The sequence below is a fragment of the Salvelinus namaycush genome, chromosome 28 (assembly GCF_016432855.1).
Source record: "Salvelinus namaycush isolate Seneca chromosome 28, SaNama_1.0, whole genome shotgun sequence".
Lineage (NCBI taxonomy): Eukaryota > Metazoa > Chordata > Actinopteri > Salmoniformes > Salmonidae > Salvelinus > Salvelinus namaycush.
In genome coordinates this window covers 38,913,283-38,937,530 of record NC_052334.1, presented here as the reverse complement: position 1 = coordinate 38,937,530, position 24,248 = coordinate 38,913,283, and the positions used below count along the sequence as shown (strand labels likewise).

At 42.1% G+C, this 24,248-nt stretch overlaps 1 protein-coding gene across 1 annotated transcript in view; it reads right to left on the bottom strand.

The window, feature by feature from the left end:
- The window catches only part of pacrg (PARK2 co-regulated), a 250,947-nt gene extending 227,094 nt beyond the window's left edge, over nt 1-23,853 (bottom strand). Inside the window, exon 1 of the mRNA XM_038967476.1 lies at nt 23,779-23,853. Coding sequence (XP_038823404.1) covers nt 23,779-23,853 — 75 coding nt within the window. The remainder of the gene's footprint in view (nt 1-23,778) is intronic.
- Between the last annotated feature and the right edge of the window lie 395 nt (nt 23,854-24,248).

Below are 24,248 nucleotides of genomic sequence, written 5' to 3'. Positions count from 1 at the left end.
AGTTCCTTAGTTCCTCAATCAACTTTTCATAACTACCTGCTTTTATGGCAGATATTTTTTGGGGTGTGTATTACAATGTATTCAAGCAGTACACTGCTTTGCCGTAGCATGCATGGGGGGTGTATAAAAAAAACAATTGCCTAGCTAAGACTAAATACTGTACAGTTATCTGATTGAGGCATTATTCACAACCAAACAAACAATTTCTGTCAAAACATGAGCTTCGGGACAATGTACGTAAACCATGTGAAGTTCATGGCTAGGTCTATTGTGTTTTATACTAGCTTAGCGAGATCTCTGAGCATAGCATATCCATCAAACAATTATTTTATTTAACCTTTATTTAACTAGACAAGTCAGTTAAGAACAAATTCTTATTTACTGCCCTATGGGACTCCCAATCACATCCGGTTGTGATACAGCCTGGAATCGAACCAGGGTCTGTAGTGACGCCTCTAGCACTGAGATGCAGTGCCTTAGACCGCTGTGTCACTCGGGAGCCCATCACCAAGCCCTGTCCTCTTGCACCACCACCTCCCAAGGGACAGAATCTTTGAAGGTGTCCAGTCCAGGTTTCATCATACATCCCATTCCTGCCTCCCACCATTATCCCCCACACTGTGACCCAACCATCCAGCCACCCAGGCGGGCAGGCAGGTGAATGAACCCCCGCTTCAGGCCCGGAAGGAGCCATCAATACAGTGTGCTCTGGATGTGATGTGGCAGGCTGACAGAGATGAGGTGAGGTCCTTGCTGAGTGTCCACAGAGGAGCAAGGCTGACAGACTGAGGGTAGGGAGGGGGCATCGATTTCAGAGCAAGAGTCCCGGCTGAGAGATGAGAAAGGGACAGATCTGTCCTCAAACACCCATCCTCTGAGATGTCCCTCCATCCCCCCCATTCCATCACGCTCTGATTGCTGTGGCGTCACAGGTAACCCAGATACAGACAGGTCCCCAAGGAGAAGAAAGCTGAGGAAGATAAGGTCCTCTACACCAGGGGTTCCCAAACTTTTTCACTTGGGGCCACTTTCCAGCATAGGGGAACATCCCCGCGCCGCCCCTGCGCTCGCGTGCACATGCCACGTCTATTTTTCTATGGGCACAAGCACTGTTCACACCCCTCTTGTTGATGGAGAGAATTTAGCAGGTTTAAAGCTTATTTCCTGCAATTCTACACATTTTGTCATGGGGTGCAAAGAACATTTTGCCGTTTTTGTTGTGCCCTATTCACAACTTTCTTGGTGTGTTTGGACCATGTTAGTTTGTTGGTGCACGCCAAGGAACTTGAAGCTCTCAACTTGCTCCACTACAGCCCCGTTGATGAGAATGAGGGCGTGCCCGGTCCTCCTTTTCCTGTGGTCCACATCTCCTTTGTTTTGATCACGTTAAGGGAGAGGTTGTTGTCCTTGTACCACACGGTCAGGCCTCTGACCTCCTCCCTATAGGCTGTCTCATCGTTGTCGGTGACTAGGTGTTGGAATCGTGCCTGGCCGTGCAGTTACGAGTGAACAGGGAGTACAGGAGGGGACTGGGCACGCACCCCTGAGGGGTCCCCGTGTTGAGGATCAGCGTGGCAGATGTGTTGTTACTTACCCTTACCACCTGGGGACGGCCCGTCAGGAAGTCCAGGATCAAGTTGCAGAGGGAGGTGTTTAGTCCCAGGGTCCTTAGCTTAGTGATGAGCTTTGAGGGCACTATGGTGTTGAACGCTGAGCTGTAGTCAATGAATAGCATTCTCACATAGGTGTTCCTTTTGTCCAGGTGGGAAAGGGCAGTGTGTAGTGCAATAGAGATTGCATCATCTGTGGATCTGTTGGTGCGGCATGCAAATTGGAGTGGGTCTAGTGTTTCTGGGATAATGGTGTTGATGTGAGCCATGACCAGCCTTTCAAAGAATAACATGGCTACAGACATGAGTGCTTCAGGTCGGTAGTCATTTAGGCAGGTTACCTTTGTGTTCTTGGGCACAGGGACTATGGTGGTCTGCTTGAAACATGTTGGTATTACAGACTCCAACAGGGAAAGGTTGAAAATGTCAGTGAAGACACTTGCCAGTTGGTCAGCGCATGCTCGGAGTACACGTCCTGGTAATCTGTCTGGCCCTTCGGCCTTGTGAATGTTGACCTGTTTAAAGGTCTTATTCACATCGGCTTCGGAGAGCGTGATCACACAGTCGTCAGGAACAGCTGATGCTCTCATGCATTTTTCAGTGTTACTTGCCTCGAAGCGAGCATAGAAGTTATTTAGCTCATCTGGTAGGCTCATGTCACTGGGCAGCTCTCGGATGTGCTTCCCTTTGTAGTCTGTAATAGTTTGCAAGCCCTGCCACAGTGACACGAGCCTACCAGTCGAGCTAAATAACTTCTATGCTCGCTTCGAGGCAAGTAACACTGAAAAATGCATGAGAGCATCAGCATATGTGGGAACTCCTTCAAGACTGTTGGAAAAGCATTCCAGGTGAAGCTGGTTGAGAGAATGCCAAGAGTGCGCAAAGCTGTCATCAAGGCAAAGGATGGCTACTTTGAAGAATCTCATATTTTGTTTTGTAAAATATATTTTGATTTGTTTAACACATTTTTTGGTTACTACATGAATCCATGTGTTATTTCATAGTTATTCTACGATGTAGAAAATAGTAAAAATAAAGAAAAACCCTGGAATGAGTAGGTGTCCAAACTTTTGACTGGTACTGTAAATATATATTTTTTTAATTAGGGAGGACCCCCGCACCCGCACCCCCGCCAACCCCTAGTTGGGGTGCGCCCCACAGTTTGGGAACCACTGCTCTAGCATATCTCCATATTTTATCCCTAATAGGGGATATTGTTGAACAATCCCCTATCTTGACCCAGTATGTTAATTATGGCACATGAGAATAGTGGAAACTGACTTTTGGATCTCTCCAATGTCTGGAATTTATAATGGCAGTCATAATATTAGTCCAGCTGGAGAATTGAATCAAAAGCAAGCCTTTCATCAAAGGATGACGCTGGGGAGATCTGCTAACAGAAGAGACACAGTATGTACAGAGATACACTGCGTTGTCGGGAGCGTGACCTTTCAATATATTAACGAGGATGTTACCCTTTACATAGCAGTCTCTATGGACTGCTTTAAGCTAAACCCAAAAGATTGAATATGAAATGTTGCTTAATGTCCTAAAAGTTGTTTGCTCAACAAATCTGAAAGAGGGCTTGTAACTGGAGCTGCAACAACCAGCAGTGAGATCCATGAAAATTAGGTCAGCCACTGAGTCTCCCCGCAGGGATAATGCCTTGAATGATAGTCCAGTCTCTGGATTAGCAAAAGTTAGCCTCTGAGCAAAAGGAGAAAACACTTTACTCCCCTCAATGCCTTCAAAACAGGCAACTTCTCCTCAGCTCATATCTCAAATGGAGCTTCAGGTATGCTGGTTTCAGGATGCTAGCTGCGGGAGGCAAACGCAGGATCAACAAACAAATCAGACCGAGGCAGAACAGGCTCTTTAGGGCCGACCTCCCCCTGCTCTAGACTGACTTATTCACACGAGGCGGGAAAGAGGCGTGCGCTGCTGAAAGTCATCTGATTCCCGTGGAGGTTGGGGGAGGTTGTTCGGCAGCCCCCCATCCCCGCACTGTGGTGGTGCTGCGTTCAGAGTGCAGACGACGCTACAACAATGAAACAGGTGTCTCTGCTATTATATTGTACACAAGGCCTCCTGGGCCACATCTTCAATCCCAAATCCCTGCTAACAGACATCAATCACGCTCAAAGAATTAGCAGCGTCAGCCTCCCCTGTAGCTTCAATTTCTATGTCACTCGAGAGTTCAGAGCCGGTATCGAGGCAAAAGTTGCACAGTTTTTTTCTCTCCACTTCTCTAGCTGTTGTGCTACTGTAAAACAATCTTGGCCTTACAAGTGCTAAGATGAATCTGAGGTAATTTACTGTGCCTGAATAGCAGACCTCAGCAGCCTGCAGACGCCTAATGTCCAGCCCACTATTACCCTGGCTGTCACACTCTTTGGCATAGTAGGCCAACACATCAGCAGACGATTATAAAAGAGGCCAAAAATGTACACTAGAAATTGCCAAGCAATGGTGTCGGAATGAGAAGTGGAAAGTTAAGTCACAGTGTCGAACTGTTAGGCTATAAGCTGAAGTCAAAGGAAGATGGCCTTCAAAAAGACATCCAGAGTTGGACCGACAAGCCCAAGTGTGTTTTGGGGAAGAGGCCAAAGGTTATATTGCTTTCCCTCCGTCTCTCCTTCCGTTCACTTTGTTCTTCTCCGTCCTGAGAGTGAGAACAGGTGTCATGACCGGGTCGACCGTCCTCCTGCCGTGCACTGATCAAACTCTCGTTAGTGGAATTTGTTTGGTGTTTCCCCGACAATGAGAATCGGTGGCTGAAGCAGAGTGGATGTGACAGGGATCTTCTTGATAGCGCCTGGGTACATGTGTCTGTTTCCCTGACTTCGGTGCCTTCAGTTCCCTGTCAGTTGCACGCGTACCTTTGACTTGGAGCACTTTGACTCTGCTGGATGTCAGGCAGGCAGTTAACAGCATAATCCTCTGTGGAATTGCAGTGGAGCTCATGCAAGCTCATGGAGGCTTTCAAGTAGATTTTACTTGGGGTGCATGTCACCTGCAAATCATAAAACAAAACAAAACAAACGAAAGAGACGACTTTGCTTCCCTTGTGAAGCACAAAAGTGATCAACAAAGCTGTAAAACAACGATTGCTTTCGATATAATATATTTGCTCCTGTCCTTGAGGGATTAGGGACAATTCATTTTAGGCTAATGCGAGTCAGCTAAATTCAAAAGGTCAGATCAACATTATTGCTTTGCGATTTTTTTAAAAAGATTTTCAAAACAGCTTGATGAACAAATGCCTTCATTTGCCATATTGGATTGTGACAACAGTGTCAGATACATTGATTTTCTATCCCTGGATTTCATTATGTTGATGTATTCAGTATGCGATCTGCCACGCATGCCCTGAGAGTGCAGTGCATGACACATGCCTTACCCCCTTAGATTAGATTGCTGAGGTGGGCTGCTTCTCCTCTAGCAAGGGCAGTGATTCTTATGGGAGTTGAGATGATGGGGGGTGGTTGATTTGTACCGAGTGTTCTTTTGAATGCTCGACCGATATCCATTGAAATACAATTGATGCATTTAATGATTTACTTTTCTCTATCCAGACAAGATGCATTACAGTGTCACATTTCATTTCTATTTCAACCTTTTCTTCTTTCCTTCAGGAAAACAGAGAAGTGTGGACACTTTGCAGTGTCTGGTAACTGACAGATAATCGAGTGACCAAGTAATACGTCATTTTGATGTTCTCCCAATACTAAGCCCGACAGGTTTAAATAAGTCATGTTATCTCGTGAGTGATGGACACAGGTTTATCAATTCTGTTTCACTAACCATCATTGACAAAGAGATATCATCGTTACCAGCTATTTGCTCGGAATACAACAATCAAACAATCTCTAGGCCTCAGGCTAGTGTAACGGCAGCCTTCCTCCTCTTCACGAGAAGAGGAGGTGTAGCAGGGATTGGACCAACACGCAGCATAGCCAGTGCTCAACATGTTTAATTAAGACGATAAACAGTGAACACTTACAAATACAAAATAACAAAATGTGGCAAACCGATACAGCCCTATCTGGTGCAGAGAAAACACAAAGACAGGAAACAACCACCCACAATCCCCAACACAAAACAAGCCACCTATATATGATTCCCAATCAGAGACAACACAAAACATCTGCCTCTGATTGAGAACCATATTAGGCCAAACATAGAAACGGACAAACAAGACACACAACATAGAATGCCCACCCAGCTCACGTCCTGACCAATACTAAAACAAGCAAAACACACAAGAACTATGGTCAGAACGTGACAGCTAGGATATATTATGGGATTCCAACTTTACTTTACCAGAAATATTTATTTTGATGAAGTAGCCTAAATCTTTATAAAAAATACATATTGAATAAATATTTGACGATGTTGTAGAGTTGGACATCCAACATATTAGGCTATGTAAATAATGTCAAAAGAGGATAGGCTAAATCGCAGAGATTCAACACACAACATATCATCAACTCCCTGATTTAATTGGTGAATAAACTAGCCTAATTGCATGCTATGCTATTATTAGCAGAGTATTCAGCTTACAAGGACCACTCAATTCAGACAACCCGACTCATCATACTACTTAGCCTCAATGACACCACTATGGGAAGAGAGGAAATCATCTGTTACAACAAGCCTATTCACATTCTTCATCTTTTACACTGCACGCTCATTGTTAATGGAGAATGGTTCTTGAAATGGAGGGACATTCTGTGAAAGTGATAGGCCTACAGTCTCCACCTGGCTTTGTTGACCGGATACTGTTTATAGATGTCCTCTGTATTTCCTTATAAGATAATTAACTTCCAAGGAGAAATTATGTTTTGCAGCGGCAATAAACGTCCTATATTAAAGCCACCTAATAAAAATTCAAGCGGGTCTTCAAGGAGGATAACAAATGGGGCAATCATAATTGTGAACCGAGACCAAGCTCCAAAAAAAGTTAACACAATAGCAATGACTATAGTTCCTCATCAGGTCAGATGGAATGGCTATGGCAAACACTTCCCACTACCGGCTGCCGCTGCCAGACAGTCTTTGTGTACCGGAGAAAAAGGTGAAGGCGATTTCAGCAATCTCATTCTTCAGAAGCCAAGCTATCTATTAATCTTTAAATGCCTATGTCATGTGAAAGGAGCTATTGGTGATTAAGTCCATTAGAGCTACAAAGCACTGAGGAAAAAATACAGCCATATCATGGAGGCCTAAAAGGGAGTATGTGTGTATACTGTATGTGTGCGTCGAGATAGTCTAGCTAATTTTTAAAAACTAATTCATGGTTTAATGTTGCTTTTTCAAATTTGAGAACGAGGTTAACATGAAGAGAAATGTCAGCAGAATAACGCAAGTGTAACACTTGTTCTCCTCCTCGTCTGAGGAGGAGCATGGATTGGACCAAAACGCAGCTGGTGATGAATACATGATGATTTATTGAAACAAGATGAACACGAAGCACACTTGATAAATTACAAAAACAACAAAACGACGTAGACCGACCTGAACATGAGAACTTACAAAAACACGAAGAACGCACGAACAGGAACAGACTAAACAAACGAAACAGTCCCGTGTGGTAACAACACAGACACGGAAGACAATCACCCACCAACAAACGGTGAAAACAGCCTACCTTAATATGGTTCTCAATCAGAGGAAACGTAAAACACCTGCCCCTGATTGAGAACCATATCAGGCTAATTAACAATGAACCTAAACATAGAAACACATAACATAGAATGCCCACCCAGCTCACGTCCTGACCATACTAAACAAAATAAAGGAAATAAGGTCAGGAACGTGACAGCAAGCGATAACATTTTTAATTCAGCCCGTGTCCGGCCAAGGACCTTCTGTCCCAGTGATTGATCTAGCCTGCGCACTAGTCTGCGTTAAGAGGATGCAGGCCTCCGGGCACCAATTGCCAATAACACGTTACTTACCATGACCCAGTTCTCCGTCAAACGTCAGTTACCACAGCCACAAAGTCACAACTTCCGGACTTGTCTCCATGCTGCTGTGCTGTTTGTTGCTACTTGGCTACCTGCCAAACGTTCATTTTTTTCCTCCCTCGACTTTTTTTATGAAACTTTTTCACAGCGGACGCTTTATCTGGACATGGTTCTACAGGACCTCCACCAGCCAAAAAAGCAAAGTAGTAACATTAACACCATGCCATTGAATTGCAGTCACTGTACTCATACTATACAGGATAACTATCGCCTTATGGTGAGGATAGCCGTGTTGCAAGCCCAGCTTCAGATGCAACCGTTAAGGCAAGTGCAATACATTTGATTGATTGATTGATTAATGACAGGCAGTTACCGGAATGGATTTCAAGAGTTAATAAGATGAGGTGAGTCTGGCCGAGGGGGGAGAGAGATGCCGGAGGGATGCCGCATTAGACTGCGCTCCATGTCACAGCCTGGTGGCAGCCATTGCTCCAGCGGCTCAGGAGACGTTAGCGGAGTGGCGCGGCGGGGATGATGGATCGGAACCAAGTGGCGGACGGGGGCCCAGAGTGAGGACCATGACATCCATCGGTTCTCGCTCGGCTTCCCGCACTCCAACCCCCCATCGCCACCACCCACACAGGATAGACCTATTTATTTATCACGCAGAGCAAATTATGAGCTCCCTTGTCAGGGAAATGTGTTTGGAGCGACAAGAAGAGAGAGTGAGAGAGATGGAGGGAGGGAGGAAAAATAGAGAGGGACGACTAGAGAGAGAGGAAGAGTAGCCTAGACATCAGAGGCACCTGCTTAAGAGAGTAATGATGATATGGGGGAGGAATGAGAAATGGAGGTCACGTCAGTACTGTCGAGTCTCCATCTCTTTTCCCAGGAGGGAGCAAAGCGGACTGTCTGGTCGGGCAGGCAGCTCAATGCTAATCCTGGAGGCGAAGCGGTAAATGAGGTCTGTACAGCACTCTATCAGTGCTCACCACAGCAATCTACAGGCCCATGCCACACAAAAAGTCAGAGGAACACATGTAGCTCTAAGGAGTGAATCCAGGGCTCAGGTATTGATTTGATCACTCAGGTGATATGTGCTACAAGGGGCCTTGATCTTTTGAGGCGTATTTATCTGCTTACAGACCTATGTGTTTTATATATGTGTGTGTGTGTGTGCGCGTGCGTGCGTGCGTGCGTGCGTGCGTGCGTGCGTGCGTGCGTGCGTGCGTGCGAATGGCCACAAATACTTTACTTTATAATAAGCCTATGTTCCAAGCCCATTCCCTTTTAAGGCTCCAAATGGCCTTGTCTTTATTTACAAAGCACTGCTCCTTCTGTGCAGCTCTCTCTCTCTGGTGGAGCGATATGTCAGTGACCAACAGGGAAAAGAGCAGTAGCAACATACCAACAAACCCCCTCCAGCCGCCGATAGCCTACTCTTGAGAGATATTGAATATTTAAGGGTTTGAAATGGGACTTCCTGAGGATTCTTGAGGGGAGATTTGTTTATGACCTACAGCGAGGGAGGAAGTCAATTATGGCTCTGATCAGGGCCTAAAATACACACCCGACAAAATGCAGGTAGACTTTGGCATTGATGGGTAAGATGTCTATTTCACCAGCCACTTTGACGGGTGGTTAGGGATCCACAGTGGAAGCATTTCACGAGCATTTGTGAATGAAAATCGAGTTAGAAGCCAAGTATGAGCACATTTATAGCTAAATAAATGTTGCAGTAGCTGTTTTCAAAGTGTTTCTGTCGTTTTGTTTTATACCTGGTTGCTAATCACACAAAGAACTACGAATCCTAGAATATTTGTTCTACTTCGTGCGATGCGCATCAACACTGCCTGGCTGGGGAACTGTGCGCCCTGTGATTGAAGTGCTGAGGATTCATTTTAGAAGTGCTACGCACAGACATAAAAGTTGGTCTAATTTACTCAAAAGTCTACTAAATTGAGACATTGTTTTGTTCGCGAGCTAGATTGTTTTTCAAGTTTACTTCAACTGCCTGCGAAGACACATCGGACTACTAGTCAGATTCTCTATCTCACATGCACATTGTCACTGACTCAAGCGGTGCCCTTGTTGCCTACACTTATTCCATAGGCCTACTAAGGAATCACAGCAATGAAAAGCAGTGGTTTGAGAATAATTGCCAGGGAGAAAAAGGAAGTGTAGCCTTGCTGAATACCATTGAAGCAATAGGACAGACAAAGAGCTCCAGGTGCAGCCTTCAGACAGTGACACTATGTTGTTGTAGTGGGAAAACAAACTTGGTTTCTCCTTTTATATTAAAAACATCTCAGAGTAATATGTGAGCCATCTGAGAATGGCCTCGTTTATTATGTATGAATCAGCTTCTGAAAGTACTCACCGCCAACCAGCCTGAGACTGACAACAAAGGTTTGAGCAACTTCTGTGTGATCAAACTGAACCAGCATATTTTTTTGTGGCAGAGTAGAATATTTTTTTTAATACAGTAGTCTTCATATTTTATTGAGCTTCTGATCCCAATGTAGGCTACAATAGGGGAGAGTGGGGTAAGTCGAGCAAAAGGGGTAAGTTGAGACTCCCTTGTTTCTAGGAAACCATACACAAAATTAAACATTTGACCAAATACTTAGGGAGAGGTAATAATTTCATGGAGACTGTGAAGGAAGAAACCGCATGAAAAAACTGGTAAGCATGTTCAGATTTTTTTTTATTTTTTATATTTACAAATTATTATAGATTTTTTACAAAAGTCTAATTTATTTATTTTGGGGCCTCCCGGGGGGGGCCTCTGCACCACCAGAGACTCTGGTGGCCGCCGGCCGCGACCGGGAGGTCCGTGGGGCTACGCACAATTGGCCTAGCGTCGTCCGGGTTAGGGAGGGTTTGACCTGTAGGGATATCCTTGTCTCATCGCGCACCAGCGACTCCTGTGGCGGGCCGGGCGCAGTGCGCGCTAACCAAGGGAGCCAGGTGCACGGTGTTTCCTCCGACACATTGGTGCGGCTGGCTTCCGGGTTGGAGGCGCGCTGTGTTAAGAAGCAGTGCGGCTTGGTTGGGTTGTGTTTCGGAGGACGCATGGCTTTCGACCTTCGTCTCTCCCGAGCCCGTACGGGAGTTGTAGCGATGAGACAAGATAGTAATTACTAGCAATTGGATACCACAAAAATTGGGGAGAAAAGGGGGTAAAATTAAAAATACATTTAATTAATTTTGTTAGAGGTTTCATGATGCTTGTATGTAAACCAAAGTAGGTCATTTTGAGAATGTTCTATACATCATTTGTGGTCTCTATAAGCTTCAATGTGAGGCCCTAAACCTAGCATGAAAGTGCATCCTTGTCGTGTCTAATATAGTCAAAATGTTTGCCTTGGGTTAAGTTGAGCCAATGGCCACAGGGTAAATTGACCCAATGGTTGAGCCAATGGCAAGTTGAGAAAGCTGAAGTGTTTTTTTCTTTACAGGTGTAATCATAGCTGCTGGAAGTAGAAAGTGAAATAATGTTTCCAAAATAATATAATTACTCATGTCTAAACACTGAACTTGGGCAGCACACGAGCCAAATATCGAACAGCTTGTTGTGTTGCAGCCATAGAAATATAACCAATAGAACACAGCTAGCACATAACATTCTGAGAACCATGTTTCTTAGAGCTTGGTGAGAGCGTGGTTATCCTATGGTTATATTGAATGCAACCTTCCCTTAACGTTTCCTACTGGTTTCCTCATGGTTCAATTTAGAGTAATGGTTTCAAATTGTTCAGAGAGTGTTAAGAAACAACGTTCTTCTGTGGAAATTTCAGTGCATAACGTTTTCTGCAGGTTTCTTAATGGTTATTTTTAAAGTCAGGTTCTCAGAGTGTTCAGAGAACGTTGAGAAACAAAGTTCTTCTGTGGGAATTTCAGGACTTCACCATAACGTTTTCTGCAGGTTTCCTCATGGTTCAATTTAAAGTCCTGTTCTCAGATCATTTAGAAAACTTTCCATAAAAACCACAAGAAAACATTAGTAACGTTCTACATTATTGAATAATAGTGAAGACATCAAAACTATGAAATAACACATATGGAACCATGTAGTAACCAAAAAAGTGCCGCTACACGGCTGACAAATGGTTTAAAACTACAACACCAGAAAATGGTAAGACCCTCAAACTTTTGACGAGTGAAGAAGATAAAGACTACACATTCACGGTCTGCAGCTGTATATGTAAAATAGTCCAGGAAACTCGACCGCAGACGAGAAAAGAAGAACATTTCCCTATCCCCACCGCGTGATACACCTCTGATGGATCCATTCTAACGAACACTCCAGAACAAAGAAAACTACAACTACAAAGGACATTGTGACCTCTGGTGGACAAACCAGAGACTTCTGTCAAACTACTCCCCATAGACGGACCGGGTGATTTCAACAGAGAGACGACAAAGACATACAAGCGTAAATATATACATTGCAATTATTTTCGAATGAGAGGTTGTTCATGTGCAAAGTATTCATTCTTATGAGCATGGCTTCCACATGTATGTATCAGCCCACTCTCTTTGTCTCTCCCGCTCTCTTTATCTTGCCCTTCCCTTCCCATTGTGTAACCAAACGGTCATATCGGGTAAGTCCACTAGGGACTTTTTATTGTGTTATGTTAGTAATCGATCATTTGTACTGTGTGTGTGTGTGTTTATGTAATTCTGTGTGGTTATGTGTTTATGTAATTCTGTGTGATTACTTAGTTAGTTAGTAAATAAATAATTAAGCCAATTTGTTTATCACTGATTCAACATTTAGACTAGAGTTTGTGCAGATTTACAAGGTCAACGACATTCAGAATGAGACTGATATGAGGTAATAATACATTAATAAGTGACTGTTATCGACAGATATGAATATATCTTATAAGAGTTTAATTCGGGAGATAGTAACTCGTTAAATACGTTTTCCCGTGGTGCCCCAAGGTACTAATGAGTTAGTTGTTACATGATCACTTAATAATTAAACATAGTTAACTGATTTGATCAAATAACAGTCATTAACTTCTTACGGCTGAAATCCCGTTAACGGGATCGATTTGACAACAGCCAGTGAAAGTGCAGGGCGCCAAATTCAAACAACAAAAATCTCATAATTAAAATTCCTCAAACATACAAGTATTATACACCATTTTAAAGATAAACTTGTTGTTAATCCCACCACAATGTCCGATTTCAAAAAGGCTTCACGACGAAAGCACACCATCTGATTATGTTAGGTCAGCGCCTAGTCACAGAAAAACACAGGAGTCACAAAAAGCAGAAATAGAGATAAAATTAATCACTAACCTTTGATGATCTTCATCAGATGGCACTCATAGGACTTCATGTTACACAATACATGTATGTTTTGTTCGATAAAGTTCATATTTATATCCAAAAATCTCTGTTTATATTGGCGCGTTGTGTTCAGTAATGTTTTGCCTCCAAAACATCCGGTGATTTTGCAGAGAGCCACATCAATTTACAGGAATACTCATAAACGTTGATAAAAGATACAAGTGTTATGCATAGAATTAAAGATATACTTCTCCTTAATGCAACCGCTGTGTCAGATTTCAAGAAAGCTTTATGGCAAAAGCACACCATTCGATAATCTGAGTACAGCGCTCAGCCACCATACAGATACCCGCCATGTTGTGGAGTCAACAAAAGTCATAAATAGCATTATAAATATTCACTTACCTTTGATGATCTTCATCAGAATGCACTCCTAGGAATCCCAGTTCCACAATAAATGTTAGTTTTGTTCGATAAAGTCCATAATTTGTGTCCAAATACCTCCTTTTCGTTCGCGCGTTTAGTCCAGTAATCCAAATGCACAACACACAACACAGACGAAGTCCAGACGAAAAGTCAAAAAAGTTATATTACAGTTCGTAGAAACATGTCAAACGATGTATAGAATCAATCTTTAGGATGTTTTTATTATAAATCTTCAATAATGTTTCAACCGGACAATTCCTTTGTCTTTAGAAATGAAAAGGAACAGAGCTCGCTCTCACGGCTGCGCTCGAGACTTGGCTCATGGCTTTCTGCCAGACCCCTTAGTCAAACAGCTCTTATTCGCTCCCCCTTCACAGTAGAAGCCTGAAACAAGGTTCTAAAGACTGTTGACATCTAGTGGAAGCCTTAGGAAGTGCAATCGGACCAAATGTACACTGTATCTTGGATAGGCAAAGACTTAAACCTACAATTCTCAGATTTCCCACTTCCTGGTTGAATTCTTTCTCAGGTTTTTGCCTGCCATATGAGTTCTGTTATACTCACAGACATCATTCAAACAGTTTTAGAAACTTCAGAGTGTTTGTTATCCAAATCTACTAATAATATGCATATCTTAACTTCTGGGCCTGAGTAGCAGGCAGTTTACTCTGGGCACGCTTTTCATCCGAACGTGAAAATAGCGCCATAAGCAGTTAATAACATTAACGGTAGTCACGTCACGACATGTCCTATCTGTGCTTGGAGTTCAAAACAGTTAACCTAAGCTAGTTTTATAAAAAAGTCTTATTGAAACATGTTCTCAGAACATTACCTTCAAATAACCTATAATTTCTGTGCTCAGAACGTTAATAAAACTTTCAGGGAACCAAAGAAAAACATCATCAGAACCTCCCTGCAACCTAAAAATGAAAATTCCCAAAAGAGGCAAAATGTTCACTTCCGTTCTCAGAACGTTTAAAAAAACATTACGTTTTAATGGTCACCCTGGTAATTTGACTGGTAAACTCATGGGTATGCTCAAAATGGCTGTCAGTCCTGGCTTGAATGGGCACTTTTGTTCTATGGATTCTATTTCTCTTCGCGCTGTCAGTGAATAGTTAAAGGCTTTTCGCAAGTTCCAAAATACAATCGCGGGAAAAACATTTGGAAAGCAAAAGCCTACTGCTGAGAAGAGTAATTTGTCAGTAGAAGCAAAAAAAAAACTCAGACGAACAGCACTGTTTTTCAAAGTAGCTCAGGCCTATCTTGAGACCATCACCGGTACGGTGAGAAGCCTAAGCTATGCAAATTCATGCTATCTGCATCATTGGGTGAGTCAGTGGCACTCGTGATGTAACATTTGATACTGGAGCTCCGAGGCATGCGTTGAAATCGTAAGCAGCTAACTTCAAAGCAGTGTGTCGATGCGTGTATATATTTTTAACAGAAGTACGTCATCAATAACGTCAAAAGTTTTGTTTAATCACTTGCTTTTTCAAACCGTTTGTTGCTAAATGCAAGATCCTACTGATTTTGCCGTGGTTCCGGTGCTTTCTTCGATTAAGCTGCTTTCAAAAGCTTACCACTACTAGATACCATACTTATACTACTAGTTAGGATTTTGTATACAGAAATACACCTGACCAGTAGCTTAGCAGGTAGAGTAGGCAACTTTGGAACATTGAGGGTGTAAGGTCAAATCCTGTTACAGGCACACTATTTAGAAAATAGTTTTATGTGGTTTCTGCATTGTTCAAATAATTTGATTTATTTAGTATCATATAAGTTTCTGTCTAAAGCATCCTAAATAATGCCATAGATTCAGTTTTAGAAAACGAGTAAACTTGAAGGAAAAAAATGAAACCATGATGTGAGAATTCTACAGACTAGGCTTCCCTTTCACAAGACCTGAAAATAACAGGGTGAGATAAGCAAGATGCACAGTTAGCGAGCTAGCTTGTTGACAACGGGCAAAAAAAGTTATACACTGCCGTGTCACAATAGCTGGTACTCGGGTCCTGGATCTTAGAGCCACTACTCATGCAGGTCCAGGATTTGTTTCAGACAGGGTTTGCTTTATAGCGGATCAGGGTTTATAGCGGATCAGGGTACCAAATGCTCAAGGATCCGGATCATAAGGAGATATATAAAAGCGCCCTAAAATAATTGTGTTTGGGAAATAAAGATAGACATAGTTTTACTAAAAAGGTAGTGGTAATATTTCATTCAGTACAGAAAATTTGTAGGTGGTTAACTTACCCGATCCTGTAGCTGAACTTAAGGGGTATGGGGTAAGTTGTGCCAAGAGGCCACTTTTTTTTGGACAAGATGTGTTTTCAAAACTATAATGTCTACATGATTTCTGATTATGTCCAGGGATACACAACATTTTGAAATATATGTAGATATCTTTGTTAGAAAGAATACTATATTTCCCTTAACTGAGCGATGCTGAATGGCTCAACTTATTCCACTCTCCCCTAGGCTATGAAGAAATATAGCGTAAGAAGCAGCCTATTCAGTGTGGGTTTCTACATAAAAGAGGACAATCAGCTTAAGCTTCCCGTTCTTTGCAAACACGCATGGTTGCTGGCTGCGGAGGTGACTCGATAGCTGTGGTGCGCGCATGCTAAGCGATAATTAACTTGCAATATGTGCAATGTAAATGTCCTGCTGCTTTCACTAAGGAGGAATATCATATGATCCAGACAGAGCTATGGTGTATTTCCATCAGTATAAACGTCTCACCTCACTATGGTAATTTTGAAAGTTTGACCACTTAGCAACATTGTTTTGTGTGCCCATAAGAATGATGAGTTAGTATGGCAGGTACATTAGGAGAAGTTTACATTTCAATATGCTATCACTTCATCATTTGCTCAACTAAAGCCAGGGACCGTTGTGAATAGATACTAGACCTACATGCCTTACTAATAAATCAACCTGGACTCCCGGGTAGTAAAATAGTCCATTTAAATCCTGAAAAACGAATTCAATACAAAATTATTTTGTTTTATTGCCTCATACACCAGATAGGTGCAGTGAAATGTGTGGTTTAAAAGTATGATATGTTACGTTTAGTATGGTATGTATTCATTTGTGGATGTCCATCATCCATTTTGTATGATATGTTACGAATTAGAATTCGCATATGTTACTAATTGCAATTTGTAAAATATGTTACGAATTTGCAAAACTTTTATGTTACGAATTACAATTTGCTGTGGCTAACGTTAGCTAGGTGGCTAATGCAAACGTTAGCTAGGCTAGGGATTAGGATTAGGAGTTAGGTTAAAGGGCTCAGGTTAGGTTTAGGGGAAGGGTTGCAAAGAAGCTAAAATGTAGTAAGTATTTGCAATGTTGCTAATTAGCTAAAATGCTCAAGTTGGCCATGATGAGATTCAAACACGCAATCCTTGACGTTCACATTATAGGTCTACCCATCCACCCCGACTAACCAGCCTACTTTTGTTTTTGCCTTAAGTAACCTTCTGTCTTGTGTAACCATACCAAACATAACATACTATTTTGAGTGTCCCAGATTTACATTTACTATGTTACGTCTGGTCTATGAAACCACGCTGAATAAATAGGCATAGCCTAAGTGCCAAATGCCAAAATATGCAACAAACAATGTAGGCCTACTGTATAAATGATCTACTGTTGCATTTTAGGCCTAAAGCCTAGGCCTTTTTACAAAACACTGAGAGGGCTTTTTGTCAAAATGTCCCACTATAACCTACTTCCTGGCTCAGAAGATGGGTTTACTTGACCAATCAATAGGACACGTCAATTAGGACTGATGGGCTCTGATATCTATTACATTCTCCTGATCCATCTTCATCTAAAATGGACAGGAGTGGTCTGGGGGAGCCAGACTGTCTTTGGAAATTACTCATTCAGTAGTTTAACTCAAAGTCTATGAGGTCTAGCCTATCACCTCTGGGGAAATTCGATGGCCATGCCTTGCTACCTTGTGTTTGTGCTCAAATAGAGATGGAGAGTAAGGTACAAGCTGACAGACACTGCTTGTCATGCCAGCTATTAGCTTGATACAGAAGGCTGGTTAAATAAATAAATAAGAAAGAGTCTGAAAGGGTCGACGTGAGGCTGTCAGTGAGGTGCAGCACCTGTTCTGCATCCTTAAATACAGGTACATCTTCATTGTGCTTTACCTGCATTTTCTGCACTGGATGAAGACATTTCAGAAGCACGCGTGTGCGCACATACACACACCAGGCAATGTAACAACAAAAAGGCAAAATACTTTTCTCTCTTTCAAAGAGAACTCTTTTAATGGACTGAATCTGAATGACAGTCAGAAAATGTGTCTAGCAAGCGCCTTTTCTCACGTTTCTCTTCCTCTTACTCATTTGAGGGTCAATATCAAGGCTGGTGATTAATAATAATAATGACCTCTACACCAGGTGGTATCAGAAGAAGGCCGTAAATATTGTAAAATACTCCAGCCAACCAAGTCATAGACTATTCTCTTTGCTACCGCACGGTAAGCGGTACCGATGCACCAAATCTGGAACCAACAGGTGTGGTCCCTGAACAGTTTCTACCCCCAAGCCATAAAACTGCTAAATAGTTAACCAAAGACCCCCACTCCCCTTTGCACTAACTCTTTTCACTCATCACATGTGCTGTTGCTACTGCTTATTATCTATCCCGTTACCTAGTCACTTTACACCTACCCATATGTACATTCACCTCTGAAGGTAAATAATGCACTTACATTCAGTAATTTTGCTCTGAGTTGTCATCCTGAGGGTCCCAGAGATAAAATGTAGCAGTTTTGTTTTTTTTAAATCTATTTTTATATACAAATGTAGTGACTGGGTTCTACAGTTTGAAGCCCTGCTGTCTCTGGCTCCACACCCAACCTGCCCGGCCATCTAGATGTGTGAAAGTTAGTGTATAAGCTAATGATCCATCATGTATGACATTCCTGGGAGTGTGTAAACTTACATTTTGTATTACCATATAATTTCTGTATGTTCTCTATAGTTATGTACTTCAAAATGTATCAATTGACCAATTCGGCACATTTGGGCAGACTTTGTAAAAAATATTGTGCCGTATTGCAATGCTTCATTAGTTCAATCTGAAACGTTGCATACACACTGCTGCCATCTAGTGGCCAAAATCTAAATTGTGCCTAGACTCCTATATTATATTATGGGCTTTCTCTTGCATTTCAAAGATGATGGACACATTTTTTTTGTATTATCTTTTACCAGATCTAATGTGTTATATTCTCCTACATTCATTTCAAATTTCCACCTACTTCAAAGTTTGCATATCCTTGCTTCAGGTCCTGAGCTACAGGCAGTTAGATTTGGTTATGTCAGTTTAGGCAAAATTTTAAAAAACCCGTCAAAACCGCCAAAATGCGGTTGGAGTCCAACCGCCAAGTGTTGAAGCGATTCTGTGCTTCCAACTTTGTGGAAACAGATTGGGGAAGGCCATTTCCTGTTTCAGCATGACAATGCCCCGGTGCACAAAGCGAGGTCCATACAGAAATGGTTTGTAAAGATCGGTGTGGAAGAACTTGACTGGCCTGCGTAGAGCCCTGACCTCAACCCCATTGAACACCTTTGGGATGAATTGGAACGCCGACTGCGAGCCAGACCTAATCGCCCAACATCAGTGCCCGACCTCACTGATGCTCTTGTGGCTGAATGGAAGCAAGTCCCCGCAGCAATGTTCCAACATCTATTGGAAAACCTTCCCTCAACATCTAGTGAAAAGCCTTCCCAGAAGAGTGGAGTCTGTTAAAGCAGCAAAAGGGGGACCAACTCCATATGCCCATGATTTTGAAATTATATTTTTGACGAGCAGGTGTCCACATACTTTTGGTCATGTAGTGTATCTACCTCAATTAAATCGTACCCCTACACATAAATACTGTATTGGTACCTTGTGTATATAGCCAAGTTATTGTTACTCATTGTGTATGAATTCCTTGTGTTATTATCTTTCTTTTATATTTTTGGGAATAGCCCGAAAGTAAGCATTTCAATGTTAGTTATTTTGCTCCTGTAGCATGTCTCTGTTCCTGCCAGGAGACGGAGAGTCATTTCAGGAAGCCAGTGACAGGTTGCCCGGTCATTCCATTATCCCATTCATCCTACCAACAATCTACCTGATTATGGAACGCCGTTTGGGTCTTTGCGTGTCCCAAAAAAAAGACACAATTCTATTATAGAATGTTGTGTGTGCTGAATTTGCACGTGCAAGCCAAGAGCCACCATTACGATCACTGTTACAGCTGTACAATACTGCATTGGTAATAAGGCATTATTTGTTCGACCGAAAAGGAAAACATCTGTGTGAGCATTTGAAATTAGATCAAGTCAAAAGAGCAGGATCAACATTTCTTGCATATATCTTTGATACAGATGTTATTTCCAACTTCTGTGGTAGCTAGCTAGCTTTAGCGTGGTACCTAGCTAGTACCAATGCAACCAGCCTGAAAACAATATTCTTCGCAATGGTTTAGGAATCCATGTGAGTAAGTATTAGCTATGTAGCCGCTTGTTGTTCTCCGATTGAAATAACTAGCTAGCCAGCTACTTAACACTGTTGCCCAAAACTAATGTTATAAACAGCCAGCTAGCTTCACCTGGCTAATATGGCTTGACCTCTCCGGGTTGTGTTGTGAAAACAGCCACAATAAGGATTAGCCACAACAGTGGAACTTGGGTTTCCGCTTCCAAATAAAAGTCCCTCTTTGAAAGTGTTGCAGAAGGTTACAATTGGTGGAATCATGCCATATTTAGACTCGATAATCCTGAACAAGGTTGGAGTGTTGGAATGTGGAGCAATGAAACGGAGTATGAGTCTACTCGGTGACACCCACAGAAAATCACTGTGATGAGTTTACACCAGTGTTTCCTCTGTGTTCATTTAAGTGTGGTGCTGCGCCACGGCAGAATTGCCGCCACATCAAAAGTAACATACTATTTCTACTAAACATAGTTTCAATAAAGTTCTGTGAAGCACATTCGCTTTTCATGATAAATAAATAATCTGTCTAGGTTCAACACAGTTCTGAAGGTTATTTAGCTCTGTGAGCTGTGGCAGGCAGCCTGCAACTCAAGAAACACAGCGCACCAGTGACCAGCGAGCGAGTGACCAGTGCTCGATACAGACGCTCTGCGGCGCAAAACACAATTCACTTGAATCACTTCAGAATGCACCTGCGTGAGAAACTGCAAGAAAGGTACGTTAGCTTGTTTGTTTGACTAACGTTAGCTAGCCAACTAGTTAACTACATAAGCTAGCTATAACCTAAAAACTCTACTAACATAATTTAGATCTATAATATTGCTGCCACAATTGTAACGGCAATTAGCTATAGAATAACCATAAGTATATTGATGATAGAAACACGCTTGACTAATGTTACTAGTCTAGCAAGTTAGCTAACATTAGCTAGTTCGTTTGGAACTGTATTAAGTGCAAGCAAGATAGCTGCATTTATCTGTCTTCGATTGGATTTGTTTTTCTCAGATTAGTTCATTGAAATATTTCCAGCCACAGCAGTGAAAGAGAAAGGGGGAGCAGGGACAAGAGTGTCAGGTAACGTTCACTTAGCAAGCTAACATCAAATCACCCTGAATTAAATTAAACTTTCTTTAGTTAGCCAACTCTTTAAAAGCTTAAGCTATCGTGTATGGCTTACTTTGCTAGACAGAGAAGGCAGAATCCCAAGAGTGAGGTAGGGATGCATGAGGGACAGAGTGGAACAGAGGAAAGGAGAGAGGAGCTGAGAGAAGGAGAAGAAAGAGGAGTAGATAAAAGGAGAGGAGAGGAGGAGGAGAGAGGAGTAAGGCCAAGTGCGAACAACCTCCAATCCGGATGGGACCCAAAATGGCTTAAAATGTACAGACTGATTTATTTTAATTGGGTTAACATGCTGACCAGACCGGACACGTCGCGTGCGCGAGCGTCGCAAAATAAATTTAGAAATCCATGTTATTCAATTATTGCATCCACACTGCTCGCGAGCGTCTGCGTTACCAAGGGCTAAAATAGAAGTCATTCCTATTTCTGACGCAGATCGCGCTGAAAGTCCTGCCTCTCCCATCTCCTCATTGGTTTATAGAAGCAGGTACCCACGTGCCATCTCCTCATTGGTTATACCCACGTGGGTGATTGAAAGACGAACTGTTTTGCCGGTTGTCGTGGTAATACTATAAAAGTTTTGAAGCGATCACCATATAAGTTCAACGATGAAAAAGCCTGGAAGGAGGAGAGATGACTAGAAACGATTCAGTTGGCCGTTTTATGTGTGGATTAATTTGTCGGAGTAGAGGACCTTGTGCAGTTCAGGTAAAATAACAACTCAATGTTAATATCCCAGGACAAATTAGCTAGCAACAGCAAGCTAGCTAAATAGGACAAATTAGCTAGAAAGTGCAAGCTAACTAGCTAAATTGCCATATATGTTTAATGCTTTTCGACCTGTCCCCAAATTAATGTCATTGGTTCAGAGTTTGTTTTGATATTTTAACCTGCGTGTCGTGATCGCGTTTGGTGTAGGGGGACAAAATAAATGTGCGCACGATGGCGCATGGGCGCAGCCGGTTTGGGATTCCGTGTAAGGGCTAAAAATGTTTGTGCATATTTAGTCTGTACTAGTCTACAGCATTATGTGTAGTGTTGTAATGCTTGCTATCTGTAATAGTTTGGTTAATAATGGTTTATTTTTGTTTTTTCCTTTTAAAAAATCACCAGAACCAAGGTTTTCAGTACTTATACATATTTTAAATGTAACCTTTATTTAATTAGGCAAGTCAGTTAAGAACAAATTCTTATTTACAATGACGGCCTACACCGGCCAATTGGCTGGGCCAATTGTGTGCCGCCCTATTGTGCGCCGCCCTATGGGACTCCCAATCACGACTGGATGAGAACTAGGTACTATAGTGAGATGCAGTGCCTTAGACCGCTTCGCCACTCGGGAGCCCAATATTATCGTAGTACTAGCTCTAATTGCGGGACTTTGACTGTGGGAAAACATCTCCCCAGTCAGCATATTGTGCCTATTGACATTTATATTGCACTATACAGCCTTACCTAAGGATTGGGGATCAATGAAATGGGGTATCAGTCTACTCTACTCAGTACCCAAGTGCTTTTTTCCCAAAGTCCTCCTCAGAGTTATCAGGTTCTAAAACATCCAGGTCGTATTGTTTTTACTCATAGTAGGTTGACTGGTACAATAAATGTGGTTCAATTCACAGTGGTTTCAGAGCCCCGCAATAAGAGCTACAACGCTAATGTTCTCTGGGTGTCACTGAGTAGACTGATACGCCATGTCATTGATCCACAATCCATAGGTAAGGCTGTACATTGAAATAACTATTCCAACAATGCAATTCTAAAGTCTAATACATCCAGTGTGATTAACATATTTTTGTCAAATGAACAAATTATTGTCTTTTGTTGAATTTATATAAGAATATTACAAACTCGTTTAGCATGATCTATTCCATTATGGCATGATTCCACTATTTGTATTAATTTGCATCACTTTCAATTAGACTTTTATTTTGAAGGCAACCCGCAATTTCGACGAAAGTGGCTAATCCTTATTGTGGCTAGCTTCACATAGGTGGGTCCGACCACCATTAATCAAATAAGAACTGTCTTATAAATTGGGGGTATTTTAGATAATGACACATAGCTAACTATAGCTACTGAAACAGATGATGTCGTTTTGATATGTTTTTGGGGAAGAACAGAGCTTCTGGAAGTGTGTCTGCGTCAGGTGCGCGAGACAAAACTTTACCAGCATCATAGCATAGGTATCAGTGAATCGTTGTGACATGAAATACGAGTGATCGTGTAATCAATGTGTAATAACAACGCAATAAATGTACGTGACTCGAAGTCATATTCAGGTCCTGATTGGTCAACAAGCTTATTTGATGCGTCAAATGGTGTTTTTGACACGTCAAATAGTGTTATTTGACATGTATCTTTTTTGACACACAAAGACCAAAACGGCGTTCCAAACTGATGGCAGAGTGCGTGGGGCTACTGTGTGTATGACTATGCATGACAGTGTAGAACAAAGCACAACACAATCACAATGCTGAACTTTTGGCGCAATTGTTTCAGCCGATCATACTAGCAAATGTGACGTTAGCTACGTAGTAGTTGAATCAGCTAATTTAGACTACTACTGTATAGTTAACAAACTATGCCAAATATACTTTCCCCTATGCCAAAATGGCATCGTCACGAGAAGTCATTGATTTGCTGATGCTGGTATTGTGTCTTTATGCAATCTAGTTAGCGTATTTTGTCAACTGGCTAGCTAGTTAACTAAGCTAGCGAGCAACAACATTAGAACAATTAGAACAAGGGTTAGCTAACGTTAGTTATAGCTAAAGCTAGTAACTAGTTAGCTTAGTTAGCTACACATCTTAGACATGATGACTCAAACTTACCACTGAGTTCTTCATTGTTGACTTCACCGTAAACCCTTCGGTTTTCAGCTCCTGGGCTCTCATATTTGTGCACATGAGAAAGGCAATAGTGATACAAACTAAAACGTTTAAGGACTACCGTTAGATAAACTAAAATGTAACTATTCACCGAGCAACATTAGCTAGCTACACTTCTGACTGTTAGGGTTGTTACGGGTTCACTTTGAAGACGCCTTCCCGTTGCTATGCAGGGTGTTTCCATGGAAACGCCACGCTGTGCGCGCTCCTCTCTGCTGCAGCCAGGAGGAGCTACATGTGCCGACGTTATGCCTACTTTTTATGGTCCATTCTGAAAAACATGTTGATATAACCATAAACACTGTAGCCTACTGTCGGCTACTGCACTGCATAGTATTATACACAATAATAATTGTACCACCCTACTGTAATGTAGGCCTACATAGAGCCAAACCTATTTTCATCAGAGATCA